Source organism: Glandiceps talaboti, chromosome 21, assembly GCF_964340395.1.
Source record: "Glandiceps talaboti chromosome 21, keGlaTala1.1, whole genome shotgun sequence".
Lineage (NCBI taxonomy): Eukaryota > Metazoa > Hemichordata > Enteropneusta > Spengelidae > Glandiceps > Glandiceps talaboti.
The window spans coordinates 3,333,189-3,358,616 of NC_135569.1; the positions used below are offsets into that span (position 1 = coordinate 3,333,189).

The window sequence follows — 25,428 nt, forward strand, 5'->3', positions numbered from 1 at the left end:
ATTTTCACTGATTTAGGAAGGTATGCATACTATTATGAATAAAAAGAGATTTTATTTTTTAGTGGAAAACCACATCAGTGAAAAAGTGAACATAAATTCTTAGTGATATTAACATCAATTTTCACTGAAAAGATAAATTTTCTGAAATTCCTGGACCTAATTTTCACTGATTTAGGAAGGTATGCATACTATTATGAATAAAAAGATATTTTATTTTATAAATTCTTAGTGAAAATTTAGCATTTCACAGTATGTAAGCTGTGATATTAACATCCTTGGCAATATTATATTTGGCTTGTAGAATGTGCAGACAGGTTACCTTCTTGATAAAGACATTATGAAGGAAGTAAATGTAGATCTTTGTTGCATGAAAACTACATATACATGCATACTGCCTTTCTAAAATACTATGTTCCTTATTGCAAACATAATGTCATTACAGACTCTGTATCTTGTCATGGAAGAAAATGTAAGAAGCTGTTAGAGAACAGTCATTGCATACAAGGCAAAAAACCCCACAAGAATTGTTTCTGGTCAGCGAAATATATTATGATTTCTTTGGTTTTTTTGTACAAACTGTTTTTTGAATGCCTAAAGATGGCAAATTTATGAAAACTTTAGATATGATTTGTGCAGGTGGTGTTATAAAATACAAAAACTACAGAAACAGAACTTAAACTTGGCAATTTGGTGCCTGGGAGACTCTGTTATGGCTTTAATTTAACTCAAAATCAAGGTTATTATCTCTTCATTAATATTAATTTTAATAATATTTTATAACTGAATATCATATTGGTATTTACTGTACATGCGGATAACATATAATACTCTGGTAATCAAGCCTTCTGTTTACTAAGATAGACACAAACTAAAATCATTAGAGACACAAACTAATACAACAGTAATAAGATATTGTATGGACATTGGTTTAATTTTAGTCTCAGTAGGGAGGCGTCACAGAGTTTTACTGACAGAGTTCTGTGAACTTGCTGTGCAGTGCTTTGGGACTTCCAATGTTTACACTATCTTAATCACATGGTGATTAGAATCACACAACAGAGGAACCACTATCACCCACTTGTGTAATCTATCACACTGAAGAACATAATATTTAGTTTGTCCTCTATCTTAGTAAACCAAAGGCTGGATTATCAGTCATAAGTTTAAATAAAGGTCCCGGAAGTCCTTGCAAAAAAACTCACATTTTATATAAAGTTACTTTACATTAAAATAGGGTGCAACCTCTAAATTGGCTTTACATGTACTCCTTATTTCTTAACAAATCATAATATTATATAATGTTCATCTGTATCATGTCATGTGTTCTTGGCAACAGTCTTCAGCATTTACAAAAAAAATATAACGCTATAAACAACAAATTGAACACCTGTACACTGGGAAATATATTTAGAAATAAGAACTGTTGATTTATTATTCATTTGTAACATATTATCATAGTTGATTTTAAAGTTTCAATACCTTAATGTAATATGTGTAAGTATTTTATAATTCTTTAAGTTATTCTGAGTCTAGACTGAATGCCAACATGGTCTATAACTAAACCACAACAGATTGAGTGGAGGTGTAAATAGTAACTATGTCATACTGTTGCTAATGACAAGAAAAAACAGAAATTTGTTAATGTGCAGACTATACCTTTATAAATATACAAATAATTAATATATACAAAACATAAATTTACAATTGATTGATATCAGCAGTTGAGTTTTTTTCATTTCCACATCTTCAGATCACTAGACATCCATTCTTGTCTTTATTTGTGGTTCAAACAATGATTTTACCTTCCTGCCCAGTCTCTGTAGATGTTACTTCTTTTATTTCCTGGGTGTTCTACCTGTGGTTTTTCCTCTTCCCACACCAGCTCTACCTCCAGCCTTACCTCTTCCTACACCTTGTTTACTTTTTTGTTCTTGTTCTTTTTGAATAAGAAGAGTAATGGTACAGTGAAAAAAGTAATCCTACTTGAGAGAATGAATTTTGACGATAATCTACAAACTAAGTTGTGATAAAGTCGATGTGCCTAAGAAATTAAAGTCCTGCAAGTTTTGCTGTTCAGTCATGACTCATAATTTCTTTTCCTGTTTTCATTTGATTACAGTAATATTTAAATCACCAAGTCCTTTGTTCATGAGAGATTTAACGTCTCATTGCTGATTTCCTGAGATATGCAAATATGCCTAGCAACAACGGTTGTCAAACGTGATCGGGGTCAAGCTTTCACTGTGCCCATGTGCGATGATGTTGAGAAAAATAGTGTTGCTAAGTGTTTGACACTTTCAGCTTGACCACCCTCACGTGGTTGATATGAATGCAATGGCTCACACTGGATCTCATCAGACGAAAAACGGCTTATTTGATGGATTGTGTTTTACTTACGTCTTTTTAATGATGGCTCTCTCCTTGGGTTACTCTTACATCCATCTTTGCCCATCAAGTGTTTCTTCCAGCCTTCTTCTCCGGCTGCTATGTTCATATGACATAGAGGACATCTGTTGGCCTGATCTTTATTCTTTGCAGCTGGAAAATATCATGTATGACATAATAACGACTTTGAGATATACTCTAATGGATTCATTGAATCACTGAAGCTTGTTTGACAACTTACCATGATGCTTTAATTATTGCCTGTGAAAATATACTTTTGTTTTGTAATTGTTATGTGTGACTCTGTCATGATGACTTACTACTTATGTCCAGATACTGTAGAGTATAGGGAGCTCACCTTTTTGGACACCATATTGATATTTGGTTTAGCTCTTGAAATAAGTTCATTAGTTTCAACTCTTACATGCCTGTAAGTATATCTATTTCAGCCCTTAAACACCCATAAATATATTTGTTTCAGCTGTTACACACACCCATAAATGTATTTGTTTCAGCCCTTACACACCCATAAATATATCTATTTCAGCCCTTACACACCCATAAATATACTGTTGTTTCAGCCTGTACACACCCATAAATATATCTATTTCAGCCCTTACACACCCATAAATATACTGTTGTTTCAGCCTGTACACACCCATAAATATATCTATTTCAGCCCTTAGATACCAAATTCAGAGTAATAGTCCCTTAAACATTGACAGATGTACATGTATTTCAAATTTTGTTTCACCTCTTACGCATAAGTATATAAGGTAAAGCCAATAGTGATATGATCAATACCATCATGAAGAACTTCAAGTATTAGTAAATGGATGAAGTTTTCGAGATGTTTTATGCAAGTTTATTATATTAGTAAAAGTTCTTACTTTTATACAATTTGTTTTTGAATTATAAAACAGTTGTAGAGTTCTGTATTGTGTGTACAACACTGCCATTACTCTGAAATCTAGAGTACATAAATTGGTGAAATACTGCACAATATGGCAATGTAACCATGGTAACATAGAGTGGTAAATTATTTCATGACATCACAATCATTGACACATAGACTGATACTTCAGTCAGGATTCATAACTTCTTTTCAGTTTAATTTTAAACAGTGTTTTTGTTAAGGGTGGTAAGTAGGTAAACTCTACCTGAGTTCCCCAGTTATTTTACACGCTTTTCTCACAAAAATTATGTATGGGCATCGTGGTAAACCACAGCCTCTTTTATGGCAACATACGAGACGCACTGTCACTGTTGTTTATCATTGCACCAGCAGAAAAATTGCACTCTGGCTTGCAAGAATGTATATGGGAGACTATTCCAGTTTCTTCCCTTCTGTAACTGGGGTTCCCAGTCCTTAGCAAAAACACTGATATGAGATCTAATTTGGAAATTGCATATCATAATCATAGCCATAAGTGATTTGCAACTCAAAGACCATAGGTACATAGACATCAAAAGATATTGAACACTCCTGTCATATCTGATTTTAACTCTTTCACCACTAATTCCCACTATTGCAGAATGCGCAAGTGCTTAGCAAATTACAGGCATATACACACATACTTACAGTCAGTCACACATGTATGCACACATATTGACACACATGGACATCATGCTATAATGAATTTCACATGATTACCAAGTAAATCAGACATACAGGCATACACACAGTCACATATGTACGTGTAAACACACACGCATGAACACACGCACACACGCACACACACACACACACACACACACACACACACACACACACACACACACACACACACACACACACACACACACACACACACACACACACACACATACACACACACACCATACTGAATTTCATAAGTTTACCAAAGCTATGTTGTGCAAAGGACAAGTTTTCATACCAATGAATACTTACGAGGACAACTCTTTTCATGGACATGCCGATCTAACTGAGCTTTTTCTACTGCTTCATGACAACGTGGACATTTAGCAAACTGAGTTCTTTTATCACATTCTGTTAGGAGATGTTCAGTTAAACCAGCAATTTCAACAACCTGTAAAGAGTACAACATTGTAAAGTAATCTTCCACACTATAATACACGTCAAAAAGTCTGTGTACAAAAATAGCTACACAACTGATACTGAAATCCAAGCTGTGATCATAAGAGGGTGTTCTTTATAGTTTGTAGAGCTGATGAATAGTTTTAAAGTTAATTTCAGACTAATTGGCCTGAACATTCCCAACACTTTTTCAGATGACTTTGCCTAGTAATTTCAGAGTTTACAATTTTGACCAAATATAACTTGTTTGTATATTTTATACATACTATAACATGATATAACATACTCCATACCTTCATGAAATCAGTCCATTGCTAATGACATGCTTACATGTTAATAGTGAGCACATCTTGTTATATTTTTAGCATTTGACAATGTTTCCAGTAATGCAAATTACCTGTTTACAGTGAGCACATCTTTTCAGCATTGGACAGTGTTTCCAATAATGCAGATCTAGGCCTTCCTCTGTGAATTCTTCATTTTTCTCACCACAAAAGATACACATTTTATCAATATCTTCACCAAACTCAGAGGCATCAGCAATACTGGAGGCCTTTGTTGATTTCACTTTACTAAGTGGTGCTCGACTTGGTTTGGTGGGACTGTTTGAACCATCTAAGAAAACACAACAGGAGACTCAATCAGTCTGTCTGGTAAAGTCATTATCATACCATAACTTTCTCACACTCATTTTACTATTACCCTACATGCTATGCATAGTATTCTATAATTCTCCCTTGCATAATGTTACATTTACCCACTCAAAGGTTCCAACCAAATCCACAGTAATTTTTAAATTTCACATTTATAGAATGCACAGAACTTGACTCTTAAAAGCTTGAAAAATATATGACCCACATACTCTGCAATATTCAGAGTTTTTAAGACCTAAAGCAGATTTCTATACCATATTTTCATACTGTGTCTTCATACTTCATGAGAGTTGATTCAGTTTCATTCATCAAAGATACAATTAGTGGATTTAGGATTAAATTTTATGATTAACAAAATTTAAAATTTGTTCGAATGCATTTCATTGGTTCAACACTTTATTGGGAAGGTATCCCAAACTAGACTACAAAGTGAGGCTGCAACCAAGTACCATAGCAATCAGCCTATCTGTTATGACATGACAGTTTGTGCACAAATGAGGCAAGTAGAATCTGAAAAGTGAAAGTCATTTCTTAAACTAATCTGGTTCATTGAAAAGGTCACTGCCATCATAAAAAATCTACCCATTTTAAGTTCACATAACTTTATCACACCTATCACACCATGAACCTTTTCAACCAGTTGCAATAAAAATACCTTACATTAAATTTCATGATAGAAAGATTGGTTGTAATTATAAATGACTGTTATAAAATTACTTTTATTGATGTCACTATTTTTATTTTAATACATACTTTTACCCAACACCACAATGATATGTATATTATATTAATGACACAACTTTTAGTTAAAGGGGAACACCACTCTAGGAAATAGATATATTTTCATAAACTTTTAATCTGAAGGCATTTCATGATTTCCCATCAGATAAATTTTTGTGTGATTGCCAAGAAACACCAAATTGAATCAATAGTTCATCTCTATTGTTCTTACACCGATCCACTGTTGCATCATGGGACTTAGCAGACATACATATGTATTAGATGCACACTGAATATTCATGACTATTTATCTATAATGATAATAATAATTTTATTTCCTCTACGACCCCTTTTGATAGGAATATCCGAATAAGAGAGACAAGTCTTTTAAAAGAATATACACATCAAAAAAATACATAAGAAAAAACAGGAATGATACAGGAAGTTCAAACAGATAACACAAAACACAAGTAAGAAAAGAATAATCTAAAGGTCATAAGCACTTAGGAGTCATGACTATTCAGTGTCCATCTAATAAATATGTATATCTGCTAAAGAGTCATGGGGCAATGGTGGACAAGTGTGAGAACCATAGAGGTGAAATAGAGCATCAATTTGGCAATCACAGAAATATTATCTGATGTGAAATCATGAAAATGACACTCCACAACCCAAAGTACAATGTGATACAAATACTCTTATTTCCTGGAGTAGTGTTCCCCTTTAATACGTACCTTTACCAGAAACCACATTAATATGTATATTAATATCACCACTTTTAGATTCACTATCATCAGTATCTTTCTTGCCTTGAGATGGTTGATGGGCTGCAAGATCTTTTAACTGCTGTAATTCTGCTTGTAAGGCATCAATCTGTTGTTGCTTCTTCTCCTGATTCACTTTCTTGTTTAGTTTCTCCTGAGCCTGTGCGTAGTCAAACAGGTGAAAGTTTTCATTTTGAAAATAAATGAAAGTTAAAGAGTAATAATTATATCATGCACAAGCCATATTGAACAAAAAAATATGAAATTTATACCCTGGTTGTTCTACGTCACTACAGTGCACATCTATGACATGACAGCATGTGTCTATGTCACTCCTTCTGTTGTGTTCAAAATGTGAGTGGAAACATTCCAAATTGCTATTACTTTCCCTGATTTTTCTTTTTCACAAAGGCCAGAGGTGAACAAATCCACTAGTCCTGGGTCCAGGACTAGCAATTTTTTTGGGCGGACCACACAAATTTTACCTTGTCTGGTCTGTCGGACCAGTACCTTACTGTTAATAACTATGTTAAAAAGTCATCTGAATATACAGATTCATAGACAAGATTTAATGTTTCACATTAGCAGGACCTGGGACCACTAATTCTTTCAGCAGGACCACTGGATTTTTTAAGGCACTGGTCCGGGGACCACCACTTCACAAAATGATTTGTTCACCCCTGCGATCTCATAAAATCACAAGTGAGCTTTCCTACTATTTTGTGTGAAAGGAAGAGTCACACTCTCATTTGCATACAGTTTGCAACAATGTTTCAGTCTTGCACTGCAGTGCAAATACAATGTGTTTTAACTTGTATGCAATGTGTAGGTGTAAGAGTCAATCATTCACACAGCATGCTTTGATATGTTTAAAATCAATTTTCTGGAGTGGTGTTTCCCTTTAATAATAATCACGTCTATTACCTTCAGTTCTGCTTCTGATGGTTTACCATCAATTTTATCAAATTCTTCAAATATTTGACGATATAAAGTATTTTTACGTGTAGAGGGTTCATCTGGTGGTAAGTAGTCTCTGACTTCATCACCTTTCATACGATAAAGTGCATAAATAATCTGTACAGAACCATCTCGTACTTCCCCAGCTGTATGCTCTAAACCATTCACACAGAATTTCATCACATTTTCAACAGTGAGACCACTGCAAGAAATAATAGCAATTCTGAATCAGTTCCTGTAATTCAAAACCATGGCACTTGTCGCAGGAAATCTGAGACAAAAAAATTTAGAATAATAACATGATTCCTATGTATACTAGCCTGAAAGATCCAGTTGTTTCCATTTATGGATATATATGCTCAACAATTCAACAACTCGTGGTTAACAAGTGGTTACATAAACGGACCAAAGGCTGGACCTTTCAAACAGCTGTAGTATATATATGCTAAAGGGTGTGTAACTCAAACCAGCCCCCTACTGTACAAGATTTTCAACTACTGTAGTACTCACTACACTTGTAAAGTTGTGATTTCTATGCTACCCAAAAAGAATAGCAAACGAAGGTCTAACAGACCAACTCAGACCACCAAACGACTATAGTGCGCCATTAGTGACAATAAAATAGTCACAAAGTGAGAAATCGTTTGTGTTGTCAGAAGGTAGCAATCAAGGTACGTGGTGACCCATGACCTCCAGTCAATTTCATGTGGCTGGAACATTGACTTTTTCTCAAAGCTATATTCATACATGGGTATACATCTACATCATATATGTACTTTACCTGTTCTTCTCAAGTCCAAGTTCATGTAGAAGTTTCTCTACAATGGTGACCCTACTAACAGCAAGACGTGTTGCCATTGACAACTTGAATGGTTGTAGACATGTCTGAGTTACAATATGTAGTGGTCTTACTTCCTGGAAGTCTCCCATTTCAACAGTGAATTTGACAGCTGAGTCACGTAGTCTATGAGCCTAGGAAAAACAGCAATAAACATTACAGCTGAGTCACGTAGTCTATGAGCCTAGTAAAAACACAGCAATAAACTTTACAGCTGAGTCACGTAGTCTATGAGCCTAGTAAAAACACAACAATACACTTTACAGCTGAGTCACGTAGTCTATGAGCCTAGTAAAACACAAAAATAAACTTTACATCCGAGTCATGTAGTCTATAAGCCTAGTAAAAACACAACAATAAACTTTACAGCTGAGTCACATAGTCTATGAGCCTAGGAGAAAACACAACAATAAACTGTACAGTTGAGTATCAGTACCACACAACTTACTGTATCTCCTGTCCTGGCAAGTAATTCTGGTAATGTTTTATCCACAGCATATGCAGTATCCTGTTTTGGTATTCTATGTTTTGGAATCCAAGACTCCAGGATCATTCTCTGTAAATTCACAGCTGCACTAAAAACCTTTAAAATAAAGGAATGGAGAAAGAAAATGTAAGTCAGAGAGTGCCAGGTGAAAACCTGTAGATTTGGTAGAGTTAAGTGAACCATGCTGTTTTTACTTACAGCATGTGATTGCTAAGGGGAAGGATATTTTGTGAATGCACTGTGTTTAATAAAATATTGGATATTAAATGAGATTAAATGCTTTGATATCATTCACTTTCTCTTATCAGTATGAAACTGGTATCAATCTGAACTTAGGTGGAGGTGATATCTGATGTAGGCCTAGCTGGTAATAGCTTCATGTGTTACTATTGGTATTGAAATTGTGTAAAAAATGTATAACATTACAAACACTAGTCCCATCTACACGTAGGTCGTCCTACCTGAGGTAGGATAGATTTGTGTCTACACGTAGGAAGGTTACAGCGGAGATGTCGCGCGTTCTGTCCAGACAGTACATAGGACGAAGTCAGGAGGGTTTCAGGAAACCTCTCAAAGGTGTCCTAAGTCAGGACAGTTTCAGGACGGTTTCAGGATGCGTTTGCGTCTACACGGGCTTCAAACTATCCCAGGTAGGATTTTTAGTGCCGTGTAAATGGGGCTAGTGAACAATATGTTTAACTGAATTTCCCTAGCAAGTCTCATACATCACATCTGCCTAAGTCCAGATCTATGCTAACTCTGTACTGATAAGTGAAAGTGAATGAAACTAACACATATTATACCAAGATTTTCTTAAACAGTGAATTTACAAGGTATCCTCTCTCTCTGTAATCCAACCTAGCGTGGCCTTGCACCAAGACCACAGTGATAAGAGGCAAGCCACTTACAACCCAATGCATTAACTTGTTGAATTGAAGACACTATGTCAGATAATGTTTTTTTAGTTAAAGACAGTCAATCATATACCGGTACTTACAGCAAAGACTTTGTCACGTAATCCTTTCTGTATCAAATGTATAGCTGCTCGTAGCATATTTCTCAGATCTTCTTTGTCAGTACCAGTAGACATCTCCTCCATTTGTTTATGGATAGCAACATAGGCATCCTCTCTGTATGACCATGTCTTAGAGTATGCACCAGATACCTAGGGTAACAAGTACAGTACATTTTATTGTAAAACAATACATGATAAATTAAGCTGTGCCAATACTCCATCATGTATATCTATTATAAAACTAACTGTACATGTGTGTATCTCCCCAGACTGTCTGGGTGGTGGTAACCATTAAACGAGAGCCCCTAATGATGTGAAGGCTTATTTCCAATTTAATTTATTCATTTTAGAACCCTAGTGAAGAAGAACCGTAGTACCTCCTCCCTGTAGCATAGCAGCTAGCGCTCAGGATTAGCAGTCGGGAGGTCATGGGTTCAAATCCCACTGGAAACAGGGGATTTTTCAGTGATCAGCCTAAACCCAGGGTGAGTGTTCTATAGACTCGATGGGTAGGCTGTACAAGACAAGTGCGAATTTGGGGGGAATCCTGGAGTAATGACTCGAAAAGTCGGGGACGATTACTCACATGGAGCCCCCGCAGGTGCTATGTTTGCCAGGCCTGGGTGACTCTGGGATAGCCTGTGGACTGACTGGGAAGGCCTTGACAGTTCCACAGCAACGTGATATACATGTAAAGCATGCAATATAGCCCTGTCATGATCCTGTACTCCTAAATCTGAATGGATCTCTGTAGAATTATGTATGATTGTGTATATATGTCTGCATAAAAGAAAATTGCTGAGAGCAATTCCCATAACAAAAATGTTAAAAAAAGAAAAAAGAAAAAAAAAGAACCCTGGTTCCTGGATAAATGGAAACATTGTTCACTCATATAAACTTACCAACTGTAGTCCAAATGTTTCAATAACAGACCCAGCTTCTCTCAATTGTTTCTCAGTCATAGCTTCAGGTTCACCAGTTATACCTGATAAATTACCAGTGTTATCTTCAGCCACAGTTTGTGCAACCTCTGGTGTTGGTTCTCTTCTTGGGGAACTAAAAGTGGATTTAGAGGAAGACATTATGTTGGGAAAATACAACCAAGATCACAGATGTGTGGAAAGTACAGTGTACATAACATCATCATAATTGAACCCATTATAATTAGACTTCCCTCATGTAATTACTAGACTCATGAAAGGTTCCAATAGGGAACTTGCAATCCAGACTGAGCATGCTCAGATGCAAAGGACTATGGGATTATCTGTGGTTATCGTAATACCTAATCAGGAACTACCGATAAAGTAAACCTCCCACAATGGTCTATGAATTAATTATTTGTGGTTAAAAACAATGTAATATTATTGTTTACAATACTATTTGATTAGTATTTATCAACACATTTCCCATGATGCAACATTCACCATGGCGGGTTTGCAAGTTCCCTATTAAAATACACAGTAATATTACAATGTTAATAGGAACTAAGTAAGAGCCAGTTACACAAAAAACAAAATGAAATGAAATAAACAGGATACATAAGGAAACCATGAACACACTAAAATACAATTTACTGAACTAGCTATAACTACTAACCATACTGATCATTAGCATGTAATCCTTATATCACTAGTGAGGTAATTGTTTGGACACAAAAAACTACAATTTAGTAAGTTGGGAAAACATACGATCAATAAATGTCCTCTGTTTCAAGAAAAGTGTGTCCAAACTTACTTTTTGAGAGCAGGTAATGGTCTTTCATCATTACTTGGTTTAGGTGTTTCAGGAGGTGGTGGTCTTGGTGTTGGCTCTTTCAGAGGTAGGATAGGTTGCGGTGGTGGTGGTGATATTTCCCGCAGGGGAGTTCTCAATCTATCTCTTTCAGACTAAAATGAATAGAAATTGTAAAATTTATAACACAAAGTGAATTAACAGAAATTGGTGAATTAACAGAAATTGTACAATTTATATAACACAAAGTGAATAAATGAAAATTGCAGTTTACATGTATAACATAATGTACAGAAATAGATAATTGAAAATTTCTGTGAAAGGAATTACTTGAAATTGTAAAAATTCAAACACAAGGTACAATTATACTGCAATACCAGTATATATCACAATATATGTCTCACAAAAGACTCAAATGTAAATGAAAATATATTTGCATTGTATCTGTGTGGTATATTTACTTAACACATTTGGAACAGTATACATGTAGAGTAGCATATGTTGTATGTATATGATCAGCACTGTGTAATATAATACTAGTTATACCTGCATACATGTACATGCATACAGTACATGCACAGCAAGTTAAGAACATTGTGCAGCACAGCAAAAAGTTCACAACACAGTCAAGTTCAGCACAGCCATGTATTGTGTTTATAGCAGCACAGAAGAAAGTTTACAGCAGTCAAGTTCAGCACAGCATTGTGTTGTGTTGTGTTGTGTTTAGAGCAGCACAGAAGAAAGTTTACAGCACAGGTTGTGTTTACAGCATCACAGTATAGCTATCATATGTTTAGCACAGTACAAAATGTTTATGACAGTACATATCAAGAGTGGCAGTATTAGATGTACACTGAGCACAACATATGGTACATGTTTTGAACAGCACAGTAGGATTCATGTACAGCACAGCATAGTACAACACAGTATGACTCTTGTTTAGCACAGCACAGCACAGTATGACTCTTGTTTAGCACAGCAAAGTATGATTTATGTTTAGCACAGCACTAGCACAGTATGGCTCTTGTTTAGCACAGCACAGCACAGCACAGTAAATGAAGACTCATGTTTAGCATAGCACAGTATGATTTATGTTTAGCACAGCACAGCAAAGTGAGGTACAGAACAGAACAGAACAGAACAGAACAGAACAGAACAGAACAGCATAGTATGGTATGGTTATCGATATCTATCAATGTACTTACATTATTGGGTGGCCAGAAGAGTTGCTTTAGTTTTTAGAAAAGAAATGCAAAGTTGAAGCCAGTCAATGCAAGTTGCAAGAGATTCTTATGATTTAGAAATCACATAAATATGAATTAAATCCTGCTGACAGTGAGATTGGTGATGTAAGCTTGTAGTAATACATCCATACCCACCCACACATACATACACACCCACCCACACACACACACACACACACACATACATACATACATACATACATACACACATACATACACACCCACCCACACACACATACATACATATATACATACATACATACATACACACACACATACACACATACATACACACACATACACACACATACACACACACACACACACACACATACATACATACATACATACATACATACATACATACATACATACATACATACATACATACATACATACATACATACATACATACATACATACATACATACATACATACATACATACATACATACATACATACATTGACAATGTTGAGATGTCTGTGTACATTTGAAGAATATATTTCCCCCAATAAAATATTTATGAGTAGGAATTTTCATTTAGATCAGTAACTATGAATCCTGATTCCATGAATATTCAATCTCATACTTTTATATGCATTACAGCTTCTGAGCTCACAAACAAATACTGGAGTTTGGCTAAAAATCTAATCATCATTCTATCAATACTAACAACTCCTTTGAGCACTTGCAGTCAGTCATTACAATACATAAAACTTAAGACTTATTCAGATTTTGAGAAATATTAAACATTTTTAACACTTGGCAAATCAAATCCTAGTCAATAATGAATAGTTTGTACCATGTTAGACACAACTATTACTACTACATTGAATTTTTTTTCATGATATTTTCTTTATTTATTCTTCTGTAACTCTTCTCGTGTCCGTTTACTGTATCTTTATACATATGAACATAAGGCCAGTGGCCAAAGTACTGAATAAACTATATATAATATAAAACTTACCCTGGTCATATCTAACAAGTCATGGAGTTCTAACTTACCCTGGTCATATCTAACAAGTCATGGAGTTCTAACTTACCCTGGTCATATCTAACAAGTCATGGAGTTCTAACTTACCCTGGTCATATCTAACAAGTCATGGAGTTCTAACTTACCCTGGTCATATCTAACAAGTCATGGAGTTCTAACTTACCCTGGTCATATCTAACAAGTCATGGAGTTCTAACTTACCCTGGTCATATCTAACAAGTCATGGAGTTCTAACTTACCCTGGTCATATCTAACAAGTCATGGAGTTCCAACTGTTTGTAAATCTGCAATCTGTATTCATCCATTTGAATTTTTTTAATTTTTGCCAAATCATAATCTTCATTTTCAACAGCTCTTCTTTTCTCCACTTCATATCTCCCTAATCGTTCTCCAACCTGTTTGAAAACAAAAATAAGTGACTGGAGTTCAATTATTTGTTATCTGTCATCAAGCAATCAAAACTGGAATACCAGGTATGGGGTCACTTTTTATATTGATAGTGACTAACATTAGTGAGGTTGGAAAAATATGGTCTTTACTTTGGGAGGGGTCACTTTGGCTTTAAGAGGTTGAAAAACATGGTTCATCCTTTGGGGGTCAGTTTGGCTTTAAAAGGTTGGAAAAACATGGTCTTTCCTGGGGGGGGGGGGGGGGGTCACATTGGCTTTAAAAGGTTGAATAAACATTGTTTTTCCTTTGGGGGTCAGTTCAGCTTTAAAAGGTTGGAAAAACATGGTCTTTCCTGGGCGTGGGGGGGGGGGTCACTTTGGCTTTAAAAGGTTGGTAAAAACATGGTCTTTCCTTTGGGAGGTCACTTTGGCTTTGGGCATCAGAGCTGGGGGGGGGGGGGGGGGGGGTGTCACTGTGCACTTTGAGAAACCCCAACTCTAAATCACCAGCCCCCACAGTCAGTTAAAAATAAGTGCCCCTTACTGTACAGACAGTCATATACAATCTACCATACAACTATGTTACATATATATATATTATATGATCTGTGTGTACACTAACTAACTCAAATCATTTAACATTACCTTCTGTAAATCTGCTATAGCTTGCTTCAGCCTCTTTGCAAGATCATATTTTTCTTCTGTAAATGAACAAAATTGTTTGTGTTATTAAAAATGTTCGGACAAATATACAGTTGTAATGTTCCAGTCAATGACTCATCTCAGCAGCATTCAATGCATTCATACATAAATGTCAATATATTGCATATCTGGCTAAAACAGTGCTATGGTAAATGAATTAATACCTATAATTAAAACTTGTTTATAAATCCTAGGAACCTTTAAAGAAAATAATACCCAGTGAATTAAGTTTAATAAAGACTTGAATGTTAAATGCCTTGGTTTCATTCACTTTCACCTATCATGGCAGAATTACCATTGATCCGAACTAAGATAGAAGTGACATAGGGTCCTTTGCTACATAGGGTACATCTATAACTTAGATAGAAGTGACATAGGGTCCTTTGCTACATAGGGTACATCTATAACTTAGATAGAAGTGACATAGGGTCCTTTGCTACATAGGGTACATCTATAACTTAGATAGAAGTGACATAGGGTCCTTTGCTACATAGGGTACATCTGCAGATATAGTTCTACAATTACAACAATAGAAATAGATAACAACAAGCTTAACAGAAGTTCCCTATCAAAGTCTGTATGCCACTTCTGCCCATGTGACGATAACTTCCAACTCCATACTGATATAAATGAAAGGGAATGAAACCAATACATTTTATCTCATTTTAACATCCAAGTTTTTATTAATGTAGTGAATTCACTAGATTTCCCTTCCCTTTAAAATAACTGTACATGTTAAGAATATTACTCACGTAGTACTGCTTCATTTTTTCTGACGTCAAGTTTACGTATTATCTGACCCACTTCTGGGTCTTGGTACATATCAAAGGCTAAGTCATCCATAGGAGATATATAGTCTGGCCTGTAATATTCCAAATATGAAAGATTAATAAGATTGTAATCACATTTTTCAAACCACTTAAACACCAACTTTTTTTCTTTTTTATTAATTTTGTTTAAACCCATTGTGAAAGCTGCACCAGCTACAACTCGAATGTTTTTTTATACTGTCTTGTACTGTATTCAATCACATGTGAGTAAACATATTTGTGTAGCTGTACATATACTATAAATCAAATCAAATTGATTTGGGGAATCACATCAATTTGAATGAAATTGACTAACTCATTTTATACATGTATCTGTAGCTAGCTGCATACAGACACACAGATGGCCAGAGCCCAACACATAACCCCCTCTTTGCATTAGTTAATTTGGGGGATGTATACAGACACATAGATGGCCAGACACACACGCCCCTCTTTGCATTAGTTCATTTGGCAGACGAATACAGACACACAGATGGCCAGACCCCAACACATAAGCCGCTCTTTGCATTAGTTCATTTGGGGGATGCATACAGACACACAGATGGCCAGACCCCAACACATAATCCCCTCTTTGCATTAGTTCATTTGGGGGATGAATAAACTAGATAAGTAAACTTTGTTCCTTACCTATTTAGTGCACCCCAAATGGCAGGATCTGGGACATCATGGTCATCGTGACCACCATATTCATCAGGAAATGCTTTACCAGATGGTAAGTATGTATTCAGCAAATGTTTGAGAGACTGGTAAAGGAAGAAAGGACAAACACAGGTAAATCAGTGACATTACAATAAAAACATTCAAACAGTGACTGAATGTTAGAATGTAGTTCTACAGCAACTATCTTTTTACAACAAGTGTTGATATAAATACAATGAAGGTATACACATAACAAACAGACACAAAACAACCTAGCTAGTCATGCATAGATACACATATTACATAGAACATATAAGTGACTGGTTGTATAACATGATGTGGTAATTATCAAGTTTGTTTGTACCAATATTTCACTAAATCCTCATTGAAAATGGTTAGACTGTCACTGATTTAGTAAACAAACCAGTATAATAGTCACTTCATGTTTGGATGTCATTTCACCCCATGCGGAGTATGAACAATTCTGATCTTGACAGAGGTGTCTCACATAACATGCATAAAGGGACTCTGTCCTTCAAGATCATCCAACAGTGAAGTAAATAGTAAGCAGGTATACAAAGTACCATCCACAATTATAAACATGTACAGTAAATAAGCTAATTATAAAGACTGGACTATTCACAGTAAAGTTTGATGTATTTGTCAAAGGGTAAAGATTACAGAGAAATGTCACTCTGGAAAACAACTATTTAGCAAAAGTAATAAGTATGCAGGAGTCATGAATATTCAGTGTTCATCTAATACATATGCATGTCCCATGAAGCAAGGTTGAACCCAAAGTTTATGAAAATACACCATTTTCTGGAGTGGCATTCCACTTTTAAGTTAAAATAGCGAACTATTATGACAACATGATACGTATTACACTTACTGGGTCTGTTGGATCAGGAGGTCTTACTTCTTTCTCCATCACATCATCACCAATAACATTGACAGCAACAATACCAACCTTTTAATGAAGAAGGATAGCAATACAATATGTCATGATCATTTCATCAAGTCAGAAGAATACAAATGTTAGCTATCAATCAAGAAACATTTAATTGTAAAAAATATGGTGTTAGTTGGTCTTTAAAGTCCATATCAATATCAATTCATTGCTGAAATTTAGGAACTTTAATCACAAACAAATAGTTCAAAGTTTCCTTCTGACATTAAAGTGGCCACATGGATGGGAATTTGGTATTTATTTTGGATTTTTAATTTATAAAACAACTTAAGTGTGCTTTTCTACTTGAAAAAACGATGTGAAATAACATATGCCAAGTCCTTGTTCGTAACTCAATAAATTGCAAAACATTAAAAAATGTGCAAAATGTTTATTGTACGTACAGTAACAAACTTTACACATTTTGCATCAGATTCTGTTTAATAAATACCCAATTCTAATCCATATGGCCACTTTACATAATTGTCATTTCTAAGTCATTTCTAAGTCATTTCTAAGTCATTCAGAATGTTAAAGTGCAATTATGACATGAAAAGTATCATCAACATGTACTCATACACTCACTCTTTTTATACTTTTATTTTTGATTTTTGACTGACCCATCATTTTTAAGGTGTTACAATGAGAAACACAGAATCAAGTACAGACACTCTAATAAAACAAAACTTACCTGGTTAAATAGATTGTATTTATTGACATGGTTTTTATGAATGACTATTTTTAAATATTGTCCCGTTGCATCAACATGAACAGATTTCAATTCACGAGCTTTAAATCCAGTTTTTTCATTGTCAGATAGAGATACATAGCTAAAAAATAAACAAAAATTGTTATTTTGTATTTTTTTGATAATTCTTCTAAATCATGTGGATCCCATATTAGTTTCAGTTTTATCCTACAATGGTGCTTATATATGCACAAAGGTCAGTCAAAATTATAAAGACCACTCCTCAATAGCTGATTTGAATGAGTTTACTGATGTTGACTGAATTATAGTGTTTTTGCTAAGGACGGTAAGCAGTGTGCCCTCTATGCCAATTTGACATGCCACTGACACACACAATTTCTAGGTCCTAAACAAAATTACCATAGACTTTAGGAAACCCCCCCCCCCCCCCCCCTCTCTCTCTCTGTTACCGGTGTTCCCAAACCATAGCAAAAACAGTGTGTTGATAGGAAGATTGTTCTAGATACGTATTGTTGAGGGACAGAATGAGTTAAGGTATACATCTGTTCTTGCATATGGGAGAAGTAAGTTCTCGGTATGTCCTCTTGTTAATTGTTTGTTTTCCTGGATGATTCATGTTCTTGGCACAATATCAATGAGATTATTCCTGATCTTGTACATTAACCCTCTTCCAGTCAAATTCATAGAAAAGATACGATCCGTGGTAGGATTGGGGTGAATGTGGCTTTTGAAATGATTCTGTCAGTTTTCAGAGTTGATAAGTTCAGTTTTGTAACTTGTGTGGCTTAAAATCTGGTGGATATCTTACTGTCAAGCTGATAGGGAAACACACTTACATGTACATGTATTAATATATAATCACTGTTTTAATTAATTCTCATTAGTCTCATAGGAACACATACATTGTAATTAGCAACGAGAAACGAGGTATTTACATTAGATTTACATTTACATAATTCAACTTTATTAGATTTAAGAAGGTAGCCTAGCCCAGATGGCTAAAATAAATCTTCCCTAGGGCCCTCTAAACAATATCATGCAGTCTTCGGAAAACATTAATTCACTCAGACTCAATGAATGTGACTTTTGTCCAAACTGCACAAAAAGTGATGATGTAGTTGTTATTGGGGTAATGCACAAGATAATGACAAACTACATATACACAAAAAGTGGTGACACAGACATTTATGGGTACTGTACATGATACATGTATTGACAAAATACACAAAAAGTGATATCACAAATTTATGTGCAATGCACAAGATGATGTCAAAATATACAAAAGTGATGTCACAGATTTGTGTGTAGCACACAAGATAATGACAGACTACACATAAACCGATTTCATTGAAATTTATGGGTAAATGGTATCACAAAATACATGTAACAATAAACTATACAAAAAAAGAACTTACCCTAGACGTTTATACCGAGTACCATGTAATGTTGTAATGTGGTCTGGAGGTAGATTACCAATGAAGAATTCAATTTTACTGGCTGTAAGAAATAGAGAAGAGATAACTTACTAACAAGAAGTCATTTTACCAACATTTTACACAAACTTGAAATAGTCTTGTCAATTTTCAATTCTACACTTACATGAAAACATCTCCACCACAAATCACAATGTTTGAGTTTAAAGTCTTTTGACCCCAAATCATATTTTTTTGACCAAATTTTCATACTGAAGGTGCCTTTATAAGATAATTTTCTGGGTACTTTTATATCTAGACATCATTTTGACCACTATCAGATCAATCCATCTAGCAAATTATTGAGTTTATTTGTAGGACAAAATTGACATACAAGTATTCTATGATCATCATGCTATTGTTTTCACACACACACACACACACACACACACACACACACACACACACACACACACACACACACACACACACACACACACACACACACACATACACACACATACATACACATACACATACACACATACACACACATACACACAACACACACACAGAGATACATGCACACGCACACACACACACACAGATACATGCACTCACACAAGTGACCTGCACGCATGTGCTGACACAGAGACAGACACTGACACACACACACACACACACACACACACACACACACATGCGTGCACACACACACACACACACACACACACACACACACACACACACACACACATACACATACACATACACATACACATACACATACAAACTTTAGCATGCCTACAGCAATAATGTGAAATGTTAATATACTAAAAAAAGTGGCAAGTCAGCTTGCAAATGCATGTCTGGTAGAGTTAAATTCAATTAAAATGCTTTCAAAATACAGAATAATCCCTGATAAATAATCCTGGTTTCTGAATAACCCCCTATAGTTTTATATTGGGCTGAAAAAGGGCATGTCAAATTTGTATGTATCTCTATGGTAAAGAAAACATGGACATACTATAGATACAAACAATATCGGTGTTGACTCAACTGTGAAATACAATTGTATAAAAGTCAGTAATTCATTCCATTCAACCCACTTCATGCAACAATGACTACATTTTACCTATTGTGTTCTACTGTGTCAATCAGTTAGACACATCTACAATTCAAAACATTGTTGTGTTAAAATTAAATGTAAACTTTGTACTCTCTGCACAAAATAAATCCTAGCTTGTGTAAACAATGTGATTTTCACATCCCTGATGAAGATCTGAGGAGTCAAGGTGAAATCTAGGAATTATCCAAGTATTTTGGTGAAGTACAATTAAAAAGATTTAGTTTAATTAGGCTTAATAAAAAAAACTGTGTGGTTCTGATAATGCTCAATTTTAGAATAGGTGGGGTAGGTAGATTTTTTACTTATTTTTTTTTCTATGTGAGTGTCTAGTTCAGGTTTTCCATTGTTTTCCAAATTGTCTCTGTGATATTTATTTCTTCCTATCAGATATACAGCCATTACAGATTGGAAGAACAGTTTTATTTTGTCTTTTTAAGTTGATGGCAGTTTCTGCATCCACTAATTTTTGTGAGACTTCACAATTTTTGCAATTTTATTAATTTTTTCTTGAATACTTTTAAAAAAAGTTTAAGGTCGGCAGTGAAAAGCTAGGTGGGGGTCGGGTAACCGGAACCAAACGATTATTTGTTTTAGGCCTTATAATTATTCATCTCAATAGATGAGTCTCTGTCATAATTGTTATGTTACTGTATCAATGGTTCACTGTCAACAATGTCTGCTACTCAGTGTACCCTCTAATCATAGCTTTCAGGTTGAATATTCATTAGAGACAATCGCACAATGTCACACAAGCTCAACAAACAAACTTAGTTCGTTTAGGTCAAAACCCCCACCCCCACCCCCTAAACAAACATTCACAAGTGCAACATCCAGCATTTCTATATGATGTAAACTATTAAAACTGTAGCAGTCACACCACTACGATTGATGTAATGTAATACATGATTGTAAACACATTAAAATACTACCAGAAACCCATCACCATATCTCACATTAGAGGTAAATTTTTATCAACTTATCAACATCTCAGTAGTAAATACCAAAGCTGTTATCATTGAAGGAGTGAATGATTTCCGTCAAATTTGGTTAGAGGTATGAAAATGAAGTTCAGCAATCACACTGATGCCAAACCCCTCCCCCTAAACTAACAAAGTTCACTTGTTGAGATTGTGTGACATTGTGCAATTGCCCCTCAGTAAACACCTGCTAGCAAAATAACATGCATGGTAGGGGAAAGACAGAGGTGAAAATCACCACACAATTGGATTCTAGGTGATGAAATTAAAATGCACATGACATTTCCTAAATTACCATTCCGCCAAATTTTTCGTGTATGAAAATAAATATAACTACAGTATAAAAAAGAATTATGTATCCTTTTTGAGGATTAATAAATAAATAAATAATAATAATAATAATAATAATTATAGTAAACTTACCAACAAGGAACTGATGTGACAATATTTGCAACTTCTTAATTCGAACTCTTTCCGTTAACCTCACTACAATTTCTTGTGGATATAAACAAAACCTTCCTGCTTGCCAGCCTTTGACGAGTGGATTGTGTATTTCCAATTCTTTAGCATTGTAGCCATCATCACTACTGCTGGCGTGGACTACAGAGAAGGGAATTTTACGAGGCATTCTGTGTACACTACAGATATGAAATTAATGAAGTGTGCTGAAAGAAACAGAAAAATAGTATCAGAGAATCATTTAATGTGTACATCACCATGTGGAGGTATGATGGGTTAAAAAGCTTCACTAGCTGAATCTAGAACATTATTTATTGAAACTGCTTTGTTAGATCACAGACAACTAGTTAGTTGTCTGTGGTTAGATATAATAATACATGCCCTCATCAGCTGTACAGAATACTATATATTAAATCAGCTGTGAGTACACATATTTGTGTAGCTGTGCTTATAATCACCACAGACTCTTCTTACTTGTCTGTGATATAATATGGTAGGTAATCCATTCAAATTGATTTTTGGGTCTGTATCAAATAACCGTGCCCCAATGCGATGATGAATTCACCCTGCTACTAATACTACATATAATGGACTCCTAATTAACATACACTGCAGTGTGTCTCTAATTATTGGTATTTTAACAATTTTCCATGGATACATTATTGATTTCTTGATCAACAAAATAATAGTTTATTTACAGCTAGTGTAGCTTTAATGGGTACTAAGAATGGTTGGCATGGAAACTGTAACTCATAACTTCAAGCCACACAATTGTCATTTGTTTTTGAATGGCTAAAGTCTTTGGGCAATATTTGAACCAGGACTGTGTGTACCAGCCAACCCAGCTGTATAGATTGGAATCAGGTAGGACAGAGGGTGGCTTTAATTTGGATGTGCCTCCTTTATACTACAGGTAGACTGTCGACAGTCGCTCGCGCCTTTTTTCCCCAAAGTTTTATCTAAACTCCGATCCGGCGCAACACTAGTCTAATCGCAAACTGATATCGAGGCCCGAAGGCCCGAGCTTGGGCCTTCGCAATACGGCCCTCGAAATCAGTTTGCGATTATACTATTACTAGTGTTGTGCTGGACCAGAGTTTAGATAAAACGTAGGGAAAAAAGGCGCGAGCGACTGTCGACAGTCTATACTACAGGGTTTATGCTCCACAGAGAGGAAGAAGGACAAATTGGGGTTTGATGAGACTCAAAAAGGACTCTGCTCATAAATATATACTTTGAAGGTAAAATTTACAGATTCATCACAAAAATAACAGTAGTATATAGTCTTTCTTTATTCCAATAACGGAACATACCTCCGTTTATCCCGGGAGGAGGGTTACATAAATACATAAGAACGAATAAAGGAGGTCACGTGAGCCAAAACTTGGCAAAAGCACAAAATAGCTGAGAAATAAATATAATTTATATAAAAGACTACAATGCAAACAAAAAGGAGATCAAATACTGTCCCTGACCCTGAAACAATCTATTATGAATTTTGCAGTCATCACTACAATAGTTTTATCTATACTTGACATAATTACGATGAACTTAGTCTCGTCATCCTTATCCATAAAATCAGAGTAAATAGTGGATATCGTTTGAAAGAAACTCTGCCTTTGTTGACCGTACCTAGAGCAACTTATCAAAAAATGAATTAATAATAACCGAGTGAGATCGATAGAATGTGTGTGAGTTCGTGAGCCATCCTTTTTTAAAATAACCTTTCTGGTACAGGATCAAAATATAATATCAAAATATTTACAATATCATTAAAATTCCTTTCATAACAAACCTGGATCACATAATGCAATATTTTTATTCATCACTTTAGTACATATTTATCTAAGAATAATTAATATAAATTGTATACTATACCCTTTCCTGCCTACCCTTTCCAGAATTGGAAATATTGATTTCTATTATACCTATATATGAAATACATTTTTTAAAGTCATTTGTACAACTATGACTTAACATCATACTATTAGCTTTCTTCAAATCAGCTTTGTAGTTGTTTAGCTTGTAGCAACATATTACCCTTTTGTAGTCCCTCAGTGGGTTTCAATGTGTTGAAACAAGCAATGTATTAAATGCAAGTATGTAGTAAACACATAGGTGATGGTACATACCAGTTTGTGAGAGTCTGTGTTAAACCATGACATGTATTTCTATTTGCAAGGCACCATTATTCCTCTCCTAATCAACTTTATGGGCTACTGACTCTCCCATACAACAAATAATGACTTGTTTTGTGGGGTGAGTAATGACTATAGGGAAGGAGCTCACCACCATACACGACAAAATAAACATCCCATCCATACTAAAATACATTATTTATACCACAGGCACTTGGGGCAGGAGATGAGAGAAATAAAAAGTAAAAAAATAAGAGATTCTATATGATTTTTTTTCATATTTCTCTCAGATCTCCCGCGCCAAGTGCCCATGCATACATTATACCATAGGTACCACAGAAGTTATTCTTGACTCAATTCAGACAATGCCCTACACTACACTCAAAATCAATGTCCCCTTTGTAGGACATTGTCAGAATCGAGTCCCGTACTCCGTCTCCTAGCAAGGCTACACAGAAGTTAAGAAGTTCGTGTGGCGATGACTTCAATCACAAATTAACATAAATATGAAAATAGTTGTCAATATATAACGGTATATTGTCATTCGTTAACTGTACATATACATGACGGTTGTGTGGCTGGGTTCAACTTCAAATTTGTTATTCAAATATTTAGCTGCTAACTTCAAACGTTGAGATTAGGATAATTGTAAGATTTACCGTAAGTACGATGAAATACATAGAATAAGACGATATAGCAGAGATCACTGAAATACAATGTGGCGGCATTGATTTCCAAACACACGGGTCGACAAGTCAGCACGTAACTGGTATTTTCAGTACACGTTCATTACATGTACACACTGGTCAAAATTGTTGACACTTTGGGGTCACTGTACGTAAATCAAGAATTGTTTCTCTGTACAGAATGATAAAATACTCACTGATATACTCTCCAGATGTTATTCGTGGTGATCTCTTCTTTAGATACACTGTAGGTGCTATTCTGCAAACAACAAGGGTCAATTCTGTGGTGTTAATGCATGACAGACGGACACTTCCGTGGTGTCGTCTCCATGAGACTGGACAACATACTTTTGTAGACATGCGCAGACATGTAGCAATTCAATGGCTCCACCTCGCCACTAGAGGGCGCCCATATGTCGGACTCGCAGCATGACCTGCGGACTACCAGTACATCACAGTCTTTATCGAGACCACAAGTACATGACATCTAATGCATAGAATATGTATCGTTTTCCTCACTAACGCGATTTTGAAGACTAGATTAATCGTTTGTTCGCTAA

The 25,428-nt window shown here is 35.3% G+C and overlaps 1 protein-coding gene across 1 annotated transcript; it reads right to left on the reverse strand.

Moving 5' to 3' along the window:
- Positions 1-154: 154 nt before the first annotated feature.
- On the reverse strand, positions 155-25,195 carry LOC144451449 (centrosomal protein of 104 kDa-like). The gene is made up of 21 exons (XM_078142288.1): positions 25,066-25,195; positions 22,009-22,250; positions 19,483-19,564; positions 18,050-18,188; positions 17,302-17,379; positions 16,398-16,513; positions 15,693-15,802; positions 14,884-14,939; positions 14,089-14,244; positions 12,815-12,838; positions 11,613-11,764; positions 10,781-10,934; positions 9,861-10,028; positions 8,825-8,959; positions 8,320-8,510; positions 7,506-7,740; positions 6,552-6,741; positions 4,842-5,059; positions 4,298-4,436; positions 2,398-2,538; positions 155-1,936 (listed from the first exon to the last, which is right to left on the reverse strand). The coding sequence occupies exons 2-21, from the start codon at positions 22,211-22,213 to the stop codon at positions 1,836-1,838; spliced, it is 2,790 nt and encodes a 929-aa protein (XP_077998414.1). The 5' UTR covers positions 22,214-22,250; positions 25,066-25,195; the 3' UTR covers positions 155-1,835.
- Positions 25,196-25,428: the final 233 nt, after the last annotated feature.

Excerpts from the sequence above, each read along its gene's own strand:
- LOC144451449 (XM_078142288.1), bottom strand. The coding sequence starts at position 22,213 with ATGCCTCGTAAAATTCCCTTCTCTGTAGTCCACGCCAGCAGTAGTGAT. Across the intron at positions 12,839-14,088 it reads ACTTGTTAGATATGACCAGG|CAACTCTTCTGGCCACCCAA; the intron begins GTAAGTTAGAAC and ends TAAAAACTAAAG. Across the intron at positions 10,029-10,780 it reads AAACATTTGGACTACAGTTG|GTATCTGGTGCATACTCTAA; the intron begins GTAAGTTTATAT and ends TTGTTACCCTAG.